Here is a 19,730-nt window from a genome sequence, read left to right as displayed (position 1 = left end):
CTATATTTCTGTCTTTGTGCCAGTACCATACTGTCTTGATGACTGTGGCTTTGTAGTAGAGTCTGAAGTCAGGCAGGTTGATTCCTCCAGTTCCATTCTTCTTTCTCAAGATTTCTTTGGCTATTCGAGGTTTTTTGTATTTCCATACAAATTGTGAAATTATTTGTTCTAGTTCTGTGAAAAATACCGTTGGTAGCTTGATAGGGATTGCATTGAATCTATAGATTGCTTTGGGTAGAATAGCCATTTTGACAATATTGATTCTTCCAATCCATGAGCATGGTGTTTCTCCATCTGTTTGTGTCCTCTTTGATTTCTTTCATCAGTGTTTTATAGTTTTCTATGTATAGGTCTTTTGTTTCTTTAGGTAGATATATTCCTAAGTATTTTATTCTTTTTGTTGCAATGGTGAATGGTATTGTTTCCTTAATTTCTCTTTCTGTTTTTTCATTGTTAGTATATAGGAATGCAAGGGATTTCTGTGTGTTAATTTTATATCCTGCAACTTTACTATATTCATTGATTAGCTCTAGTAATTTTCTGGTAGAGTCTTTAGGGTTTTCTATGTAGAGGATCATGTCATCTGCAAACAGTGAGAGTTAGTACAGCCACTATAGAAAACAGTGTGGAGATTTCTTAAAAAATTGGAAATAGAACTGCCATATGACCCAGCAATCCCACTTCTGGGCATATACACTGAGGAAACCAGATCTGAAAGAGACACGTGCACCCCAATGTTCATCGCAGCACTGTTTATAATAGCCAGGACATGGAAGCAACCTAGATGCCCATCAGCAGATGAATGGATAAGAAAGCTCTGGTACATATACACCATGGAATATTACTCAGCCGTTAAAAAGAATTCATTTGAATCAGTTCTAATGAGATGGATGAAACTGGAGCCCATTGTACAGAGTGAAGTAAGCCAGAAAGATAAAGAACATTACAGCATACTAACACATATATATGGAATTTAGAAAGATGGTAACGATAATCCTATATGCAAAACAGAAAAAGAGACACAGAAGTACAGAACAGACTTTTGAACTCTGTGGGAGAAGGTGAGGGTGGGATGTTTCAAAAGAACAGCATGTATATTATCTATGGTGAAATAGATCACCAGTCCAGGTGGGATGCATGAGACAAGTGCTCGGGCCTGGTGCACTGGGAAGACCCAGAGGAATCGGGTGGAGAGGGAGGTGGGAGGGGGGATCAGGATGGGGAATGCGTGTAACTCTATGGCCAATTCATATCAATGTATGACAAAACCCACTGAAATGTTGTGAAGTAATTAGCCTCCAACTAATAAAAAAAAATTTATTTTGAATTGGAGGATTGGGGTTTCCTTTTAGTGAATGAAACTATTTCTGTGTGAACTATAGAATGCTCTGACCCAGAAAGTGATGGCTGGATTACTTCCTAGAACGTTCCTTAACTTTCTACAATTTAGATTTAAATAAAAAGAATAACTCTTATTTCATTTAGTTATTTGAGAAATAAATGAAAAAAATGAATGAAGTGGTGATCATGCAAGCAAAGCCAAAGATTGTGTAGGGAAGATGCTAAGGGTAACTTCCAACTCCTGTTACAGCTCGAATTTTTTAACTTAGGGGATGACCCTTCATCTCTCATACCCTTCATTCTTCCCTCCTCTCTTTCTGTCTTCTTCATGGGTGACCTTATCTCCTAGCCCCTTGGCAATTTGCCTATGGCTCTTTCTGATTGTCAGGTGATAGCCACCAAAATACAGGGAAAGTCATTCCCTTCTCTTATTCATTAACAGTTCTGTGCAATGAGAGGTTTGGGCTTCCAAGTTTCCATCAGCCAAAAGGTAGAAATCACAGAGAAGCGGTAAATGATTATTGCAGTGTTGACAGTTATAGCTAATGAGGGACCATATTTCTCAAAGAGGAATATTTATTTTGAAAGAAGAAATTAAAGATGGGAATATTACTACACAGACCTTCCTTTATTTCTCCTTTGAGAACTCTATGAGGGTGTATACTTATTTGTTTCACTACCAGATCCCTGTTTCTTGGAATAGTATTTAGCGCATAGTAGGTCCTCTACAAATATTTGTTTAGTTATATATTGAGAGAGTTGCTTGGTGGAATCTAACTGGCTAAGAGCCCATACTGACACCCATTCTGCAGTACTGCTTCTTTTGGAAGCAAGGGCTTAATATCTGATATGAGGAAAGCTGACAATGATACACAAAATAACCAATTTCCTCCCTATTTTTTTTAAAAGTACTTTGATCTTTTAATGTGAGATTCTTAATTCCTTTATGACCACAATGAGTCCATCTTAATCACATGTGTCATTTATTTTCAAGCAGAAAACACACACACAGCACCTTCAGATGGATACTTAAGTAGAAATAAACCATTTAAAATGTGTTTACATGTGGAGTGTCTAGAAAGAAAATAAGCATGACAGGATCACAAAATCTGCCATGTATGTTCCTCTAATAACAAGTTGAGTATGCACTTTTTCAAGTACACTAAGCTACTTCAAAGTGAAATCTATATGCAGGTCAAGAAGCAACAGTTAGAATTAGACATGGAACAACAGACTGGTTCCACATTGGGAAAGGAGTACATCAAGGCTGTATATTGTTATCCTGCTTATTTAACTTATATGCAGATTACATCATGTGAAATGCTGGGCTGGATGAAGCTCAAGCTGGAATCAAGATTGCCGGGAGAAATAATAATAACCTCAGATACGCAGATGACACCACCCTTAAGGCAGAAAGTGAAGGGGAGCTGAAGAGCCCCTTGATGAAAGTGAAACAGGAGAGTGAAAAACCTGGCTTAAAACTCAACATTCAAAAAACTAAGATCATGGGATCCAGTCCCCTCACTTCATGGCAAGTAGATGGGGAAACAATGGAAAGAGTTACAGACTTTATTTTCCTGGGCTCCAAAATCACTGCAGATGGTGACTGCAGCCACATAATTAAAAGCTGCTTGCTCCTTGGAAGAAAAGCCATGACAAACCTAGACAGTGTATTAAAAAAAAATAAGACAGAGACATCATTTTGCTGACAAAGGTCCGTCTAGTCAAAGCTATGGTTCTACCTGTAGTCATGTATGGATGTGAAAGTTGGGTCAGAAAGAAGGCTGAGTGCCAAAGAACTGGTGCTTTCCAAATGTGATATTGGAGAAGACTCTTGAAAGTCCCTTGGACAAGGTTGTTCTTAGAAAACAGCTGTCACTCCACACACAACCTGTCTTCTTGGCTGCTTACCAAATTCTGGCCTCCTACCAAAATCCTGCTTTTATTTCAAATCATGGGTGCCCTTGTATCTACTGTTCTCTCAATAATTGACATCTTATAGTCATAAAGAAAAGTGAAAGTGAAAGTCACTCAGTCGTGTCTGACTCTTTGCAATCTCATGGACTATACAGTCCATGGAATTCTCCAGGCCAGAATACTGGAGTGGGTAGCCTTTTCCTTCTCCAGGGGATCTTCCCAACCCAGGAATCAAACCTGGGTCTCCTGCATTGCAGGCAGATTCTTTATCAGCTGAGCTACCTGGTAGCTCATAAAGGATCTCCCAAATCTATATCTCAATAGGAGATTAATATGACAATGTAATTGAAAGGGCTTCATAAATTGGAAAGTGCCTTATTATGTTGTAGCTAATGTTATTGTCATCATTAACAAGTCTAACATCATCTCTAATAATAAAAATAACTTCTAATACTCTGATTTTGATGAACTATGGGTCAAATTATAACCCATAGCAATAAAGAGGTTATGCGTCACCCATATTGATAATGACATAAGATGGGTTTAATTAGGGTTATACTGATCACTAAATACCATTTTTATGGATAAAGAAGGTTCATTTTTATTACTTAATATCCTTAAGGCCTCTTAGGAGGGCCTGGCCCTATAGTGAGTGGTGGATATTATTCTCTTTATTAGTTTCCACAATACTTATTAGACAGAGCAGTGATTTAGTTTGTTCTTAACATTTCAAACTTCTGGCTGATGGTCAGTAAGCCACAAAATATTCAGATTCCAAGGCCTTCAGTTATTTGCTTGTGATTTGGAATAAAATATTTAATTGTTCTAAGTCATAAAAAGTTGTAAGTATAATGTTACTACTTCCTGGTTTTTTTGAGAATCACATCAAATAATATTTCTTATAATCTTTAAATATAAAGGAACTAAAAGTAACTTTAAATACTACTTCATAAATAAATATTACTATAAATATTAATTAAACAAGTATTGTGTTACATCTTTCTGGACCTGTTTTTGCAAACATGGCTTTATACTTAACCATTTATAAACTGGCTTCTTAATTTTTGAAAAACTAATATTTTTCCCTTATCAGTTATTTTTCCCTTATCAGTTCAGTTCAGTCACTCAGTCATGTCCAACTCTTTGTGACCCCATTAACCACAGCACACTGGGCCTCCCCGTCCATCACCAACTCCCGGAGTTCACCCAAACCCATGTCTATTGAGTCGGTGATGCCATCCAACCATCTCATCCTCTGTCATCCCCTTCTCCTCCTGCCCTCAATCCCTCCCAGCATCAGGGTCTTTTCAAATGAGTCAGCTCTTCGCATCAGGTGGCCAAAGTATTGGAGTTTCAGCTTCAACATCAGTCCTACCAATGAACACCCAGGACTTATCTCTTTCAGGATGGACTGGTTGGATCTCCTTGCAGTCCAAGGGACTCTCAAGAGTCCTCTCCAACACCACAGTTCAAAAGCATCAATTCTTCTACGCTCAGCTTTCTTTATAATCCAACTCTCACATCCATACATGACCACTGGAAAAACCATAGCCTTGATTAGACAGACCTTTGTTGACAAAGTAATGTCTCTGCTTTTCAATATGCTGTCTAGGTTGGTCATCGCTTTCCTTCCAAGGAGTAAGCGTCTTTTAATTTCATGGCTGTAATCACCACCTGCAGTGGTTTTGGAGCCCAGAAAAATAGTCAGCCACTGTTTCCACTGTTTCCCCATCTACTTGCCATGAAGTGATGGGACCAGATGCCATGATCCTAATTTTCTGAATGTTGAGCTTTAAGCCAAGTTTTTCACTCTCCTCTTTCACTTTCATCAAGAAGCTCTTTAGTTCTTCTTCACTTTCTGCCATAAGGGTGGTGTCATCTGCGTATCTGAGGTTATTGATATTTCTCCTGGCAATCTTGATTCCAGCTTGTGCTTCCTCCAGCCCAGTGTTTCTCATGATGTACTCTGCATACAAGTTAAATAAGCAGGGTGACAATATACAGCCTTGATGTACGCCTTTTCCTATTTGGAACCAGTCTGTTGTTCCATGCCCAGTTCTAACTGTCGCTTCCTGACCTGCATACAGGTTTCTCAGGAGGCAGGTCATATTATTACCTTTTAACAATCAGAAATAACCCAACACACACACACACACATGATTATAATGAAAAATCAGTGAAATAATACTTTCCTCTGTGTGATAAACCCTAAAATTTCCTATTTTGCTCACTAAAACACAAATGCTGGTGGTGATATAAAAATTGATATCATGACTCACAATTTGGAAAGTACTAGCCTACTAGATTAAAAAAAAAACACTAGAAAAAATAAACCAAAAATGTAACCAGCAGAAAAGGAAATGAGTCCTAACCTTTCCCATTTCTTTCCATGCATCTTTAATCTGTCCAAGAGCTCCTTATTGTGTCCTAATTAAACCACAATTTCTCGTAACACCTTCACTTTTAAAATGTTTTTCCCTTTTTCTGGATGTAGGCTTCCCCCCTTACTTACACTTACTCCTTGGAAGGAGAGTTATGACCAACCTAGACAGCATATTAAAAATCAGAGACATTACTTTGCCAACAAAGGTCCATCTAGTGAAGCCTATGGTTTTTCCAGTAGTCATGTATGGATGTGAGAGTTGGACTATAAAGAAAGCTGAGCATAGAAGAATTGATGGTTTTGAACTGTGGTGTTGGAGAAGACTCCCAAGAATCCTTTGGACTGCAAGGAGATCCAACCAGTCCATCCTAAAGGAAATCAACTCTGAATATTCATTGGAAGGACTATGTTGAAGCTGAAACTCCAGTACTTTGGCCACCTGATGCAAAGAGCTGACTCATTTGAAAAGATCCTTATGCTGGGAAAGATTGAAGGCAGGAGAAGAGGACAACAGAAGATGAGATGGTTGGATGGCATCACTGACTCAATGGAGATGAGTTTGAGTAGATTCCGGGAGTTGGTGATGGATAGGGAGGCCTGGTGTGCTGTGGTCCATGGGGTCGTGCAGAGTCAAACACGACTGAGTGACTGAACTGAACTGAACTGAGGTTTCCCTCATCTTTCCTGTGAAGCACTGCCAAATATTCTAGTCAATTAGTTAATCCTTTTCTTGTTATGACACCTGTTATTGTACATATCTCTATTACACCTCTTAGATGTTATTTTAGTTGCTTAAATATCCCTCTACTGAATGTATGATTGATGTTTCAATTGTTTAAATGTCCATCAACTTTAGTGAAACTTGACTTCTCTGTGAGTAGACTGGAATTTTGTTAATTTTATGTCCTAAGCACCTAGCACAGGGTCTGACAGAAAGTAACTCCAAAGTAGAAGTTTGCTGAATACATGTATTGATTTTAAAGGTTAATTGTAATAGAAGGAATTGCTAGGGCTAAATATTCAAACATAGTGGTACTACACAGTTTCCCCAAAATAAGGGTAATTTCATGGACAGATCCATCCCTCAGGTAGGACAGCTAATTGATTAGACTCCCAGCTTTGTGCATGGGAGTGGTTGGTGTCATGGACTCCTCTTATTTGAACATCATTACAATTCTATTTCAAAATTTCTGTTCTTCATGATATCCCAAGGAGACTATGAAGGATTTAAAGAGTTCTGTCTTCTTAGATGACAGTATCTTGGGTGGTTATGTACAGGTTGAATTGCCCTGAATACTCTTTTAGGGATAGTCCTGATTTTAAGATAAAAATTGCAAATTCCTATAAACTACGGATTGTTAGTGTGGCTTAAATTACAGCATGTGGATCTTAAACAAAGGTTTACAAGCCTCTGTTAAGTCATGCCATGTAGCTTATTATTTTTTAAACAATTGTGTTGTTTTAAAGTTAAGGTTGTTTCAGCAATCCATTGTTAATATTTAAAAATATATATATTGCCCTTTTGTAAGCACATACAAGTGCCATATATTATTTAAAAACAAATAGAAATTCAAGGGTAAAATGTTTGAAAATGTATTATTTAAAAATAGCAGTAAAAGGGATTTTCAAAATAAATCCATGTTAACTAGGATTTACAATACAATATAAGCCTGTACTATTAGTTGTAATGCCAGGATTTGGAGAACTATGCTGGAACATTAAATTTATTCCTTTTCACAGCCTGTGGACATTTTAATGTCTGAGTAGCAATAAGAACAAATTACCTAAAAACTTTTAATAGTGTATAATAAATTAAGACTGAATGGTAATGCAAAAGTGGGTACAACAGGATGAAATTATGAATCTCATACAATGATCCAACAACACTTAAAGTGTGAAAACAACATTGGTATTCTGGAATATACGACCACAGTTGATCCTAATTGTTTTTCTCTTGTCAAATAGAAATTGCACATCAATCTCAAAGTATTGCAAACTGTTCATTACATGCAAATGGTTATGCTATGCAGGCTCTCCAAGGGGACTCAAACTTATTTACAAAAGGAATCAGGCTGGAAGAAGAGTTTCTCTGATGACACTAGGTCTCCATTAGAGTTCTTTACTGATAAGCAGTAAAGTTTATAAACAGATAAGTTCTTTACTGTCTCTGCCAGTAAAGAAATCCACAATCAGGAAATGGAGTTCACAGGATGGAAGGGAAAATCAAAGAATCAAACCTGGGACAATCAGGACTCTAGAGGGTGCCCACAGCAAGGGTTGACTGTTGGTGTTGACCAGGCATTCTCTTTAGAACGGACGAAGTCCAAATTTATCTCTTATCTCAAGTTTAAAAGTCTCAGGGAAGAATATGATTGGCCAAGCTTGGGTCCTATGCTTAGGACCATAGAGATGATGGGAGAAATGCTCTGGCAGAACAATCTCAAGAACTCTCTTGGACAAAACACTTGATTTATTTTCCCATGAAGACTACTCAGGTACTCAACAGGACCTGGCAGTAGTATCAGTAAGGAGAATAGTTTCTATATTCTCTTCAAAATGTCTAAGTCCACCACACACTACTTTCGTGACTTTAAAATCTCTTTTTATTTTTAATCTTATCCTTTCTCCTAATGCATGGAGTTGGGAGTTGACTCTAATAACAAGTTTATTTTGATTTATGTTTTGTTACCACGACTTTTAGTGTATTTGATAATCATGGTTGAAGTCTATTTTACTGTTATCTCAAGCAACAAAGAATATTTAAAGAGAGGGTAAGAAGGACCCTTGTACTTTTATTGCAACTTTTTATTACTCTACTACTCTATCTTCTAAAGCAAGAGTTAATAAACTTTTTCTGTAAAAAGCTACATAGTTCATATTTTGTCCTTTGTGAGCCAGGCAGTCTCCATGGTAACCACTTATCTTTGCCTTTGTAGCCAGAAAGCAGTTATAGATAGTAAATAAGTGTGGTTGGGTTCCAATAAAACTATTTGCAAAAACAGGCAGCTAGCAAGATTTGGCCCCATACGATACCTCTTCTGGAGAATTTAATATTAACAGTGTCAATAATATTTAGTGCACTATGTATTATATCAAACTCATTTAACTGTCAGACATCTGAAGGATGTCATAGGTGAGATATTTACTCTAATAATGATCAGTTCAGTGTTCCACACGGAGTTCTAGAACCTATGGTGGCAATATTAGTTTGTTTCAGATGGAATTATTCCTCAAAATGAATCCAATTAAGTAAAATGAATGACTACATCTAGGACATGGAGGCACTAAAACTTCGAGGACTCTAAAGCAGTAAACTAAAAATATTTATTGACAAATAGAAAGTAATTGTGAGCCAATAAAATCTCAAGGGGAAATATGCCACCATGTGGTCTGATATGTACTCATATTAGACTTCTTTACTATCTTTCACTCACCCATGTCCCTGAATCTTTCCTCCTTACTAGTTTTGATCAGAATAGCCTAATACAAGTTTCCTGCCAGTAAAGTGCTGTCAACTCTAGCTTCACAAAAGAGCAAGAATTTAAAATTTTGTTAACTATGATGTTTGCAAACAATCCTGATCTCTGGCTTGTACCTATAATTTGGTTCTACAGTAGGAAGATTCACCATTCTTATGACTAGATACTTGCTATTCAGCTTGATGAATAGTTCATCCTGAGCCAACTCATCTGTGAACAGGCCTCTTGTACTATAATTTGTCAATTTTATCATCGTTCCCAATTTACAACTCATGTCAGAACATTTTCTCACTCTCTTTGTATGACTTGTTGAGAGCGAGCTCTCTCCTTCTGCTGCCTTTCACCATATTGCTCTTTTCTGTTTCCTCAAGTCTTCTCCCAGTTGAGTGTGGGAATCCTAGCGGCGTCATGGAGGAGGGACAAGCCTGACCCTCTGCGACTCCATGGACCAGGCTCCTCCGTCCATGGGATTTCCCAGGCAAGAACACTGGAGTGGGGTGCCAATTCTTTCTCGAGGGGTTCATTTCAGCCCAGGGATCAAATATGCCTCTATGTCTCCTGCATTGGCTGGCGGATTCTTTACTACTTGCGCTACCTAGGTAAGAAATGCTGTAGAAAAACACTCATTTTGCTACGCTGGCTCCAGTGTTAACATGCTGTCATGCATTTCTACCTCGGACTTCATATGCTGATGCTGAAGCTGAGACTCCAATACTTCGGCCACCTGATGCGAAGAATTGACTCCTTGGAAAAGACCCTGATGCTGGGAAAGATTGAAGGCAGGAGGAGAAGGGGATGACAGAGGATGAGATGGTTGGTGACTCCATAGACATGAGTTTGAGTAAGCTCCGGGAGTTGGTGATGGACAGGGAAGCCTGGCGTGCCGCAGTCCATGGGGTCACAAAGAGTCCGACACAACTAAGTGACTGAACTGAACTTCATGTGCTGAACATATGAGGCTGAAGGGAGAGGGGGCATATTGCCAAGTTTGTATCCCTAGTCACAAGCCAAGTGCCTCCCTTGCACACAGTAGGCTGACACTAAATATTTGTTGAATGAATTTTGATATTTATGATATACTCAAAGGATCAGAGAATAGAAGCCATCATATTGTTAAACTTTCAGCAAATATGAGAGTTTCAAGTATTCTGTACAAAGAAGAGAGGGCGGCTCCATGAAAAGAAGATTTTCTTGCATAGAAGATGGAGTAAAAATGGCAGGAAGGACAAGTTTGGGGATAGTTTGCTTAAGGAAATAATATGATGAAAATATAATTCATTTATCCAATTATTCATTATAGTGAATATAATATGTTACATGTACGAAAAGATTGTTCTAGGTACTGAGGGTATATTGGGGACCATGAAATATAAGGTCCCTGCAAGATTTACATTCTGGTAGGAACTACAGAAAATAAACATATATATATATTAAAATTTCAGCAGTTGACAGTGTTATGATGAAACTGAAGCAGGATAACTCAGAGAGAAATTAAGCCTGTGTGTGTGTGGCCTTTTTATTTTATTTATTTTTTTTCATTTATTTTTATTAGTTGGATGCTAATTTCTTTACAATATTGTAGTGGTTATTGTCATACATTGACATGAATCAGCCCTGGATTGACATGTATTCCCCATCCCCATCCCCCCTCCCACCTCCCTCTCCACCCGATTCCTCTGGGTCTTCCCAGTGCACCAGGCCTGAGCACTTGTCTCATGCATCCCACCTGGGCTGGTGATCTGTTTCACGTGTGTGGCCTTTTTAAAACAGAAGAATTTACAAAAAGCATATCTGAGAAGATAACATCAGAACACAGTCATATGTAAGTAAAGAGAAGTGTAAAAAAAGTGCTGAGAGGGAGGGAATTAGGACACAAGGGGATAAAGACTGGGGGTAGGGTAGAACCTCTAGCAAAAAGAAAAACAAATTTAATGGAAGGAGCTAGCATTAGAAGGAATAGGAAGAAGGTATGCGAGGAGAGACAGCAATGAAATCAGAGTGGCTGGAACATCCTCTTTGCAAAGTATTGTACTTCATAAAAATTACCTATATTACCATTAATCTTATTTTTCATTAAATAATTTCTATTTCACAATGCTTCCATGTTGATGTGAGCAGGGTCCCCCCCGCCCCAATTTGGAGTTTACAATTAGTATGCTTCACTTTATTTATGTATTTTTTTGCAGATTCTTACTCCCCTGATAATTTCTTACTCTAAGAATGGGGATCCCTTGGGGATGATGTGTTATCATGCATTTTAAGCAGCTCTTTACTGCTATGGCTATTACAGTAACTTATAGTTTCAGTTCTTATTTCTTTTCCATAATATATAGCAATTTTTCATCTTAAACATACCATGCTGCACAACAGAACTTGAAGAACAAGCCATTGAGATTATCCAATTATTTTATTATACTTATTTTACAAAAGACATTTGATAGGCAACAACTTAGAGCCTCTCTCTGACTTTCCATCCTTTGCTAAACCCCCTATAAATCTGTTACTACTGAAAAGATGCATAGGAGCCAAGAAGTTACAGAGGAGTTTCTAAGCAGCAATAAAAGGCAAACAATATTTACATAAGAATGAAGTGCCCAACTGTTTAACTGTATTAAAAGACTGAATCCTCATGCCTCTCCCAGCTAATAACGTTGGAAAGCTTACTTTAAAATGTATTCCCATACTTACACATCACTGTAACCCTAAAGCAAGGGACCAGAGACAAATTATCTTTGCAGTAAATTTTCATGTTGATTCCTTTATGTTAGTGTACATCCTCCAGTTACAGAAACCAGGGGAGCTTTGCGACCACCAAACACAGTTTTATGAAATTTTATTACTGCTGGGGAAATATAAAGGGTCGGCAATTGTATGAATTATTCTTAACACTGGGGTCCCAATGAAGGGCAACAGATGGCAGAAATTTTTACTCAAATGATTTTTTTCCATCAAAGTCTCTATCAGCATTTGAGTCCCAGCAGTGTGACTGTTAAGAAGCCCTCAAACTCACCAGCCAGCTGGTAAAATCAGTACTATAAAAACTGACTCTACAGAAAACATACTTGTATTCAATTTGGTCTTTTACACCATATGCCTTTTTCTAGATAGCCTTTGATTTACTCCATATTTCAAAGTCAGTTATCTCCAGTAGAGTCCTTTGGGGGAGTACATTACCAATTACGTATTAAAGTATATCCAAATAAAAATACAAAAACTCACCATAGCAGATAGTGTCAGTGACCTATGCACATTTATTCAAAACTCTTTGTTTCTGGGCAAGCCAATGATTTTTCAATGATGGTGTCTGCCACTTGAGGGTTTTCTAGGCTGTAAGCTCAGAAAGCGAGGTGAGGATAATTACAAAGTCTAGGTATCTCCTTTAAGAGGAAGACGGCTTTTTTTATGAACTCACTTGTCTCAAACGTTGGAGCAGGAGTTATCCAGCTCCAATGTATTCTTGGAATCTAAACTTGTAAGAATTGGGTCCCTTACAAAGTGCTTTGGAATTTTCCTCCATCACAAATAGCCAATGTAAGGCAAAGCTGAAGAGCAGCTAAAATTGTCTATGACTCTCTTTTAGATGCTTCTTTCTTTGCCTTCCCTTTGCCAACTCCAAGAAGCTCGTGCCTTTTCCCTTGATTTATTTCCTCATCTGAGAGATCACAGTAATGTTACGACTATATAATTTATATGTAATTTTTCATTCTCTGTGCAAATTTCTAATTTGAGAAAAGAAAAAAAGTGCATTTTGCTTAACTAGACAATGAATTTAAACTATTATTTTGAGATTTGGTGGTGAACATAAACATTATGATGTGACATACTTAATCCATGTTGTTTAAGTATATACAATCACAGTGAATTCGTGTATCATTATGTTACAAAGCTAAGTTTTTAACTGTATTTATTTATAGCAATACACAAAAATATATTATACTTCTATCATACAATATATATTATGAAGGACTGAAGCACAGTAGTAATGTTGAAAGATATACTAGAAGACTAACTTTAAGAAGATATTTTGCCTAAAAAGAGCAGATAACTAATGCTACAATAACACATTGCTGCTTTATTCCCTATGCTTACCATTCACTAATTTAAAGCCAAAAAAATTATCTAAATAATCCTACTTCTGTCTACTTCCTGCAGTTAATTTCAAATGGAATTTAAGATTTCAAGGTCCTCTGCTTGCTCATGGCAATGTTTTTAAAAAGGACTGTTAATTTTTAATACAGTTCACTAAGTAGCGCCATCTAATCAAATCAACAGGTTTCATTTCCATTAATAGAAAGATATCCCACTTTTTAAAATAATCAATCTAATTTTGATTTTTGTTACTTCTACTGTCAACTTCTAGAATTTTCAACTCCATTAAAATAACAACCCATGCTTTAAAACTCATTTCTTTCTACTCTAGAAGAACATGTAGAGCTAAATGTTAGCATGTTATGATTTCCACTTTCTGTTTTCACTCAATGTACTTGTTGGCTCACCAATTCACTCCATCACTAGATGAGTTGACATTATTTTTGTAACTTTCCTTCATGGTGTTTAGCTTTCCCTTTGAAAAATCTCATTAACATTTACTCTTGTTAGTTCTAAAAGGAGGTAAACATGCCAGCTTTCTGAGAAAGATTTGTTTGGTTGAACTGGAATTTTCCTCACTTTTTAATCTAAGAGTTATACTTTGAGAAAATGCAATAAGACATAAAAATAAGCAATATTGAAAATACCTGGTTATTCAATCTGTATTTTAGATGTTTGGGGATAGCAATTCAGTAAACACACTTCTGTTCTCATAGATACAGGTTAATCACTTAGGAAGTGTGATTAGTTAGAGTAATGTGTAATGAGTAATTATTTTGTGGAGAATGAAATTTTAAGTACTTTATGCATATCTCATTTTTATTATTCTTTAAAACAAAACAGATGTAGAGACTTGAGACACTTCATAGGACTCTGTAGCTGTTAAAGGAGCTGGAATTTGAACCCACACTTTTTGAATATGGCTTCCAACTTCTTAGCTAATCCTCAGAACTTCTACTATAAGCTAATGTGGCATGTCACTATTCTGTGGATGATAAAATTCTGTATATGCACTCAATCACTGCTTGTTGAATGAATATTTAAGACATACACAAATAACCAAGTGAGCTTATTAACAGACCAATTTTAGTGGCATATCACATGATTGATATTTTCTCAATAAAAATGTGATATTTTAAAAAAATTTCCCATGCTGTATGACATTTTTAGAATATCTTGAAAAATATTAATTAATATACTTAACTTTATCATTCAGTTGTGACGGGGAAAAAATAGCTGAGTTGCATGGAGCCAGGCAATCTTTTATTTACACTATTGGTAGCAACTTTATTTTGAATAATAACACCAAATGTCAGTAGGATTTATCTTTTTTAAGTTAAAAATAGAAATAAAACACAACTTAATAGAAGTATATACAGACAAGCTCATAACGTGTGATGATTTATTATTTTATGTCCTATCTAGACATGATATATGGGCTTCCCTGGTGGCTCAGATGCTAAAGAATCCATATACAATGAGGGAGACCTGGGTTCAATCCATGGGATGGGAATATCCCCTGGAGGAGGGCATGGCAACCCACTCCTGGCAACCCACTCCAGTATTCTTGCCTGGAGAATTCCCATGTACAAAGGAGCCTGGCGGGCTGCAGTCCATGGGGTCACAAAGAGTCGGACACAATTGAGTGACTAAGCATAGCACAAACACATTTGCTGAAACTCATACAGATGAGGTTTCAAACATCAGTGTACCCTTGTAAATATTTGTTTAGTACATGGCCTACTTGGTTGATATTCCTCAAAGTAACCATTACAAGTTCAAGGCAACAAATCTACCTGCTGCCAACCTGTAGCATCTACATTTTGTTTCCTAAAGTAATTCCTCATCAAAGATTTAGATCCTCTTATTCATTGTTGGACTTCCCTGGTGGCTCAGTGATAAAGAATCTGCCTGCCAATGCAGGAGATGCAGGTTCAAACCTTGGGTCAGGAAGACACCATTGAGTAGAAAGTGTCAACCCACTCCAGCATTCTTGCCTGGAGAATCCCATGAACAAAGGAGCCTGGTGGGTTACAGTCCATGGGGTCATAAAAGAGTAGGACATGACTGAGCGACTAAACAACAACAACAACATTGTTAGTTAATCAATAATGATAATGACCAAGAGAGCTGAAATTACCAGATTTCATTTGTCTTCTCAATGGAGATGCCTGATAGTGTCTTTCTGGGCCCTTTTCTGAGACTTAAGAGACTAGAAAGATAACCTCAGGTTTCTTATCGTATGTGTGTCTATGCAGGTATACACAAGTGCATATGCATGATTTTGGACCTTCTTAATCACAGGGGGAGGCGGAAAGGACACTGTAACTGTTTAGAAGATTTGCGTTATCATTCACAGTTCCTTAGCTAAAAAAAACTTTTTCCAAGTATGAAAGAAGTTCCTTTTATACTTTATGTATGTGCTATGTGCTATGCTTAGTTGCTCAGCAGTGTCCAACTCTTTTTGACCACATGGACTATAGCCCGCCAGGCTCCTCTGTCCACGGGGATTCTCCAGGCAAGAATACTGGAGTGGGTTGCTATGCCCTCCTCCAGAGGATCTTCCCAACCCAGGGATCGAACCAAGTATTCCCATATTGCATGCAGATTCTTTACTGTCTGAGCCACCAACGAATGACTAAAAAAACAGACTAAATAAGATAGTTTTTAAAAAATTATCCAATTAAAGGAAACAAAGTTCTGATGAAATGTTCACTTACATCTAAATCCCAGTGTTAAGAAGTAGAGACCTCTAGTCATTCTCAAGGCAATTAAAATGATTATATATTGAAGAGCTTTAAGATTGTATAGAAGGCTTCCCCGGTGGCTCAGTGGTAAAGAATCTGCCAGCAATGCAGGAGACCCAGGTTGGGTCCCTGGGTCAGAAAGATCCCTTGGAGGAGGGCATGGCGACCCACTCCAGTATTCTTGCCTGGAGAATTACATGGACAGAAGAGCCTGGAGGGCTACAGTCCATATGGTCACAAAGAGTTGGCCATGATTGAAGCAACTTAGCAGGCACGCCTGCAAGACTGTATAGAAGCAAACATAATAAAATATCAAATGACATTAAAATTGTTTTGGACTTCTGCCTCTGGCCTAGACTGGATTTAACTTTTTGGCTAAACATTTTAAAAAATCAACAAAATGTATGAAACAGTGCTTTTTAAAAGACACTGGACACTGGGTCATTAAAATCAGTCATCTCTGAGAAATTAGAAACAAATGAGAACAAATGAGGTGAGCCCTACAGTTACCCCAGCTTACTCTATGAATAGAGTTTCAAGCTACGATAAAGGACAAGGGCAGAAAACCACGGAGTCTTCTTTAGATGAGGAGATGGAGCTGGGTATCGAAGGAAACCAAAGTGGCTAGAGTCACAGGGCAGAGCATCAGAGAGGGACAGATATACAGAGAATAAGCATTGGAGATCTGCAGAGCACCCTTCCAGTTTCCAGTTAAATCCTAACCTTTTCCCATGACAAGTGAAAATGAAAGTGAAAGTCGCTTGGTTGTGTCCAACTCTTTGCGACCCCATGGACTATACAGTCCATGGAATTCTCTAGGCCAGAATACTGGAGTGGGTAAACTTTCCCTTCTCCAGGGGATCTTTCTAACCCAGGGATCTAATTCAGGTCTCCTGCATTGCAGGCAGATTCTTTTCCAGCTGAGCCACAAGGGAAGCCCAAGAATATTGGATCTCTCTTCTCCAGGAGATCTTCTGGACCCAGGAATCAAACCGGGGTGTCCTGCATTGCAGGTGGATTCTTTACCAGGGAAGCCCTACAACAAGAAACTACCAATGTCAAGGGAAAGAACTATACACAATAATTAAAGCAAACAATCACCAGAGCTCACATATGGCTGGGAGAGTACCCGTTCCTGCCAGACACAGTGGAAAACATTATATAAGAACATCAGAGCGAGAATTCAGATGGGTTTTGCCTCAGTAGTGGGGAAAATTTAGCCCTAGATTTTAGGTTGTTCTGCTCAAAACTCAAAGTATACGAGTAATACGCTCCAAAGATCAAAGTATTTCCAAGCAAACATAACTATGTTTCAGTACAAAGGTCAACAATATTTATCTGCACAAATGTATCAAGCACTCAACAAGTTAAAATTCACATCTGGTATCCAATCAAAAATTACCAGTCATCCAAAGAAGCAGGAAAATAACACTCATAGAAAGGAGATAAAATAAATGGAATTGACCCAAAATAGACAGAGATGATAGTACTGGTAGACAAGAAACATTGTAACTGTTATTGTAACTGTATTCTGTATTTTCCAGAAGGTAAAGATTGAATGTTGAGGTCTGTTAAGATATTAACATGGAAAATGTTAAAATTCTCAAATCGCACTTCAACAATGTATTGAATCACACAAGACAACAATGTCTGAGGTTAAAATTATACACTAGATGAGATAAACCACAGTCCAGATAAGCTAAAATAATAGATTGGTCCATTTGACAATAGGAATTATTTAAAATGAATTACAGAGGAAATAAGACTGAAAAGAAAAAGAGCAGAACATCAGTGAGTGGCCTAATATATGTTATCAGAGTCCCTGGAAAGGGCAAGGAGCAGAAAAATATTATTTTAAGTAACACCTTTAAAATTTCTAAATTTGATTGAAACTATGAACACACAGATCCAAGAAGCTTAACAGACCACACGGATAAGAAACATGAAGAAAACTATACCCAGGAATATCATAAACCAATTGCTCAATTCCCAAGAACACTCCCTAATAAACCTTCTGTATCTATTGCTGAGTGAGATGACAAGCTGAAATATATACCAATATCCATATCACAATAACAACTCTCTGTGGAGTAGAAGGTGGGTATATATTTACCTACAATTCACCTCTACATTTTTCATTTTTTATAATGAGTGTATATTATTTTTATAACAAAACAGATTAATATGTATAACTACCTTGTGACGGACATCTTTCAAAATAGCAAGAGGTTTATAAATCTCCCCAAGAATACCTTATATTTCTTTCTTTAAGTCAGAGACCTGGTGATGCTACATTGGCTCAAAATTCACTTTAGTGCTATTAAAAATATATTTTCTGTATGATGTCAGATTAGAAATCGATGCATTTTCTCTATCTGCAATGGTAATGCTGATGAGTATAAAGATTTGATTGATAAACACATAATTACACAAAATTTGACAATATTCATTTTCTACATTTACATAGCTTATACATATATGGGGTGTATAAATGGCTACTTTCTTAATATCAGAAGGCATCTTTTCTATGCAAAAAATATTTGAAAATGGAGAATTGTTAAGTTGAAAATGATATTACTTTTATGAAACCAGCATTTTGAAATGCCTAGACTATTTAATGTATTACCCTTTTCTTTGCTTTCATCTGTCTTAATCAATATTTTCTGGCATTCAAAAACTGGCCACAGTTCAAATCTCCTTGACTGAAAATTCCTACCTGAACAATTTGAACTAAAAAATATTGCAAAAGTACTTAAGATTTGGTGTAGTGAACCCAGTATTTCTTATACTAAAGCCATATACTTTATAACCTAAATTATAACCTCCACAATCCACTTTATCTGCATAATCAAAAGACACAGCCAGTTGAAATTAAACTGTATGATGTTATAATCCATATGTTGCATTTCCATTAACAAAACCCATAAAACAGTCAATAAGTACTGCCAATTAACTCTGTATTGTTTTGGCCTCTGGCCTATCTCAGAAGGCATTCTGTCAATAGAATATATAGAAATATCGCTACAACACCACAGACTGTCTTTAGGGAAACAGAGCTGTAATTTTATAATGATGAACATTTCTAGTGACTACATTATTGCTAAGTATACCACAAGTTCTCCTCCTGGACAAAATCCAACATAAGGCAAAAACACACACTGCCCTAAAGCTACAGGACACCCTGCTGTAAGATGCTTCTCTGAATCCAAGATTCAATTACACTCTGCAGTTCATCAGATAACCGGTTATGTCTAGATTCTCATCCTGACACAAAACGTTCCAAAACGATCATCATGACAAGTTCTAGCATGCGCGGTGCTGACAACAAAAGTCAGGGAATTATAAATTTCCATCATCCTTCACAACCTGAACTTAAAGAAGTTAAGCAGTTGTGATATTGTGGTGGAGATAAAAACAGTCTGAAAAAAGAGAGATTTCACAAACTTACCTTAAGATACCATTTATATTTGGCATGTTCCCAGTTCTCAGGAATTTGTGTCTTTTTAAGAAAGTGTTCAGCTTCTGTTAGCCATTGATTAAATATCTTCATATCATAATGAAACCGCCGCCATTTTTCAACAGATCTGTCAAATTGCCTAGAAATAAAAAATAGGGATCAAGAAAAATAAATGGATTATATGGACACAGAATATATGTTATTACATTAATAAAGATATTATTTTGATAGTTTCTCACATTTCTATATGTCAGTTTCAGTGAACATAAATAATACTGAATTAAAATATTTGATAAAAGGCTGCCATTTCCCTTTAA

The 19,730-nt window shown here is 37.0% G+C and overlaps 1 protein-coding gene across 9 annotated transcripts in view; it reads right to left on the bottom strand.

The window, feature by feature from the left end:
* The window catches only part of DMD (dystrophin), a 2,565,910-nt gene that overhangs the window by 1,135,589 nt on the left and 1,410,591 nt on the right, over positions 1-19,730 (bottom strand). For all 9 annotated transcript variants that reach the window (XM_043895268.1, XM_043895262.1, XM_043895270.1 and 6 more), the window contains one exon: positions 19,405-19,552. In XM_043895268.1, coding sequence (XP_043751203.1) covers positions 19,405-19,552 — 148 coding nt within the window. The remainder of the gene's footprint in view (positions 1-19,404; positions 19,553-19,730) is intronic.

This window comes from Cervus elaphus, chromosome X (genome assembly GCF_910594005.1).
Source record: "Cervus elaphus chromosome X, mCerEla1.1, whole genome shotgun sequence".
NCBI classification, from domain to species: domain Eukaryota; kingdom Metazoa; phylum Chordata; class Mammalia; order Artiodactyla; family Cervidae; genus Cervus; species Cervus elaphus.
This window is presented reverse-complemented; position numbering and strand designations above follow the sequence as displayed.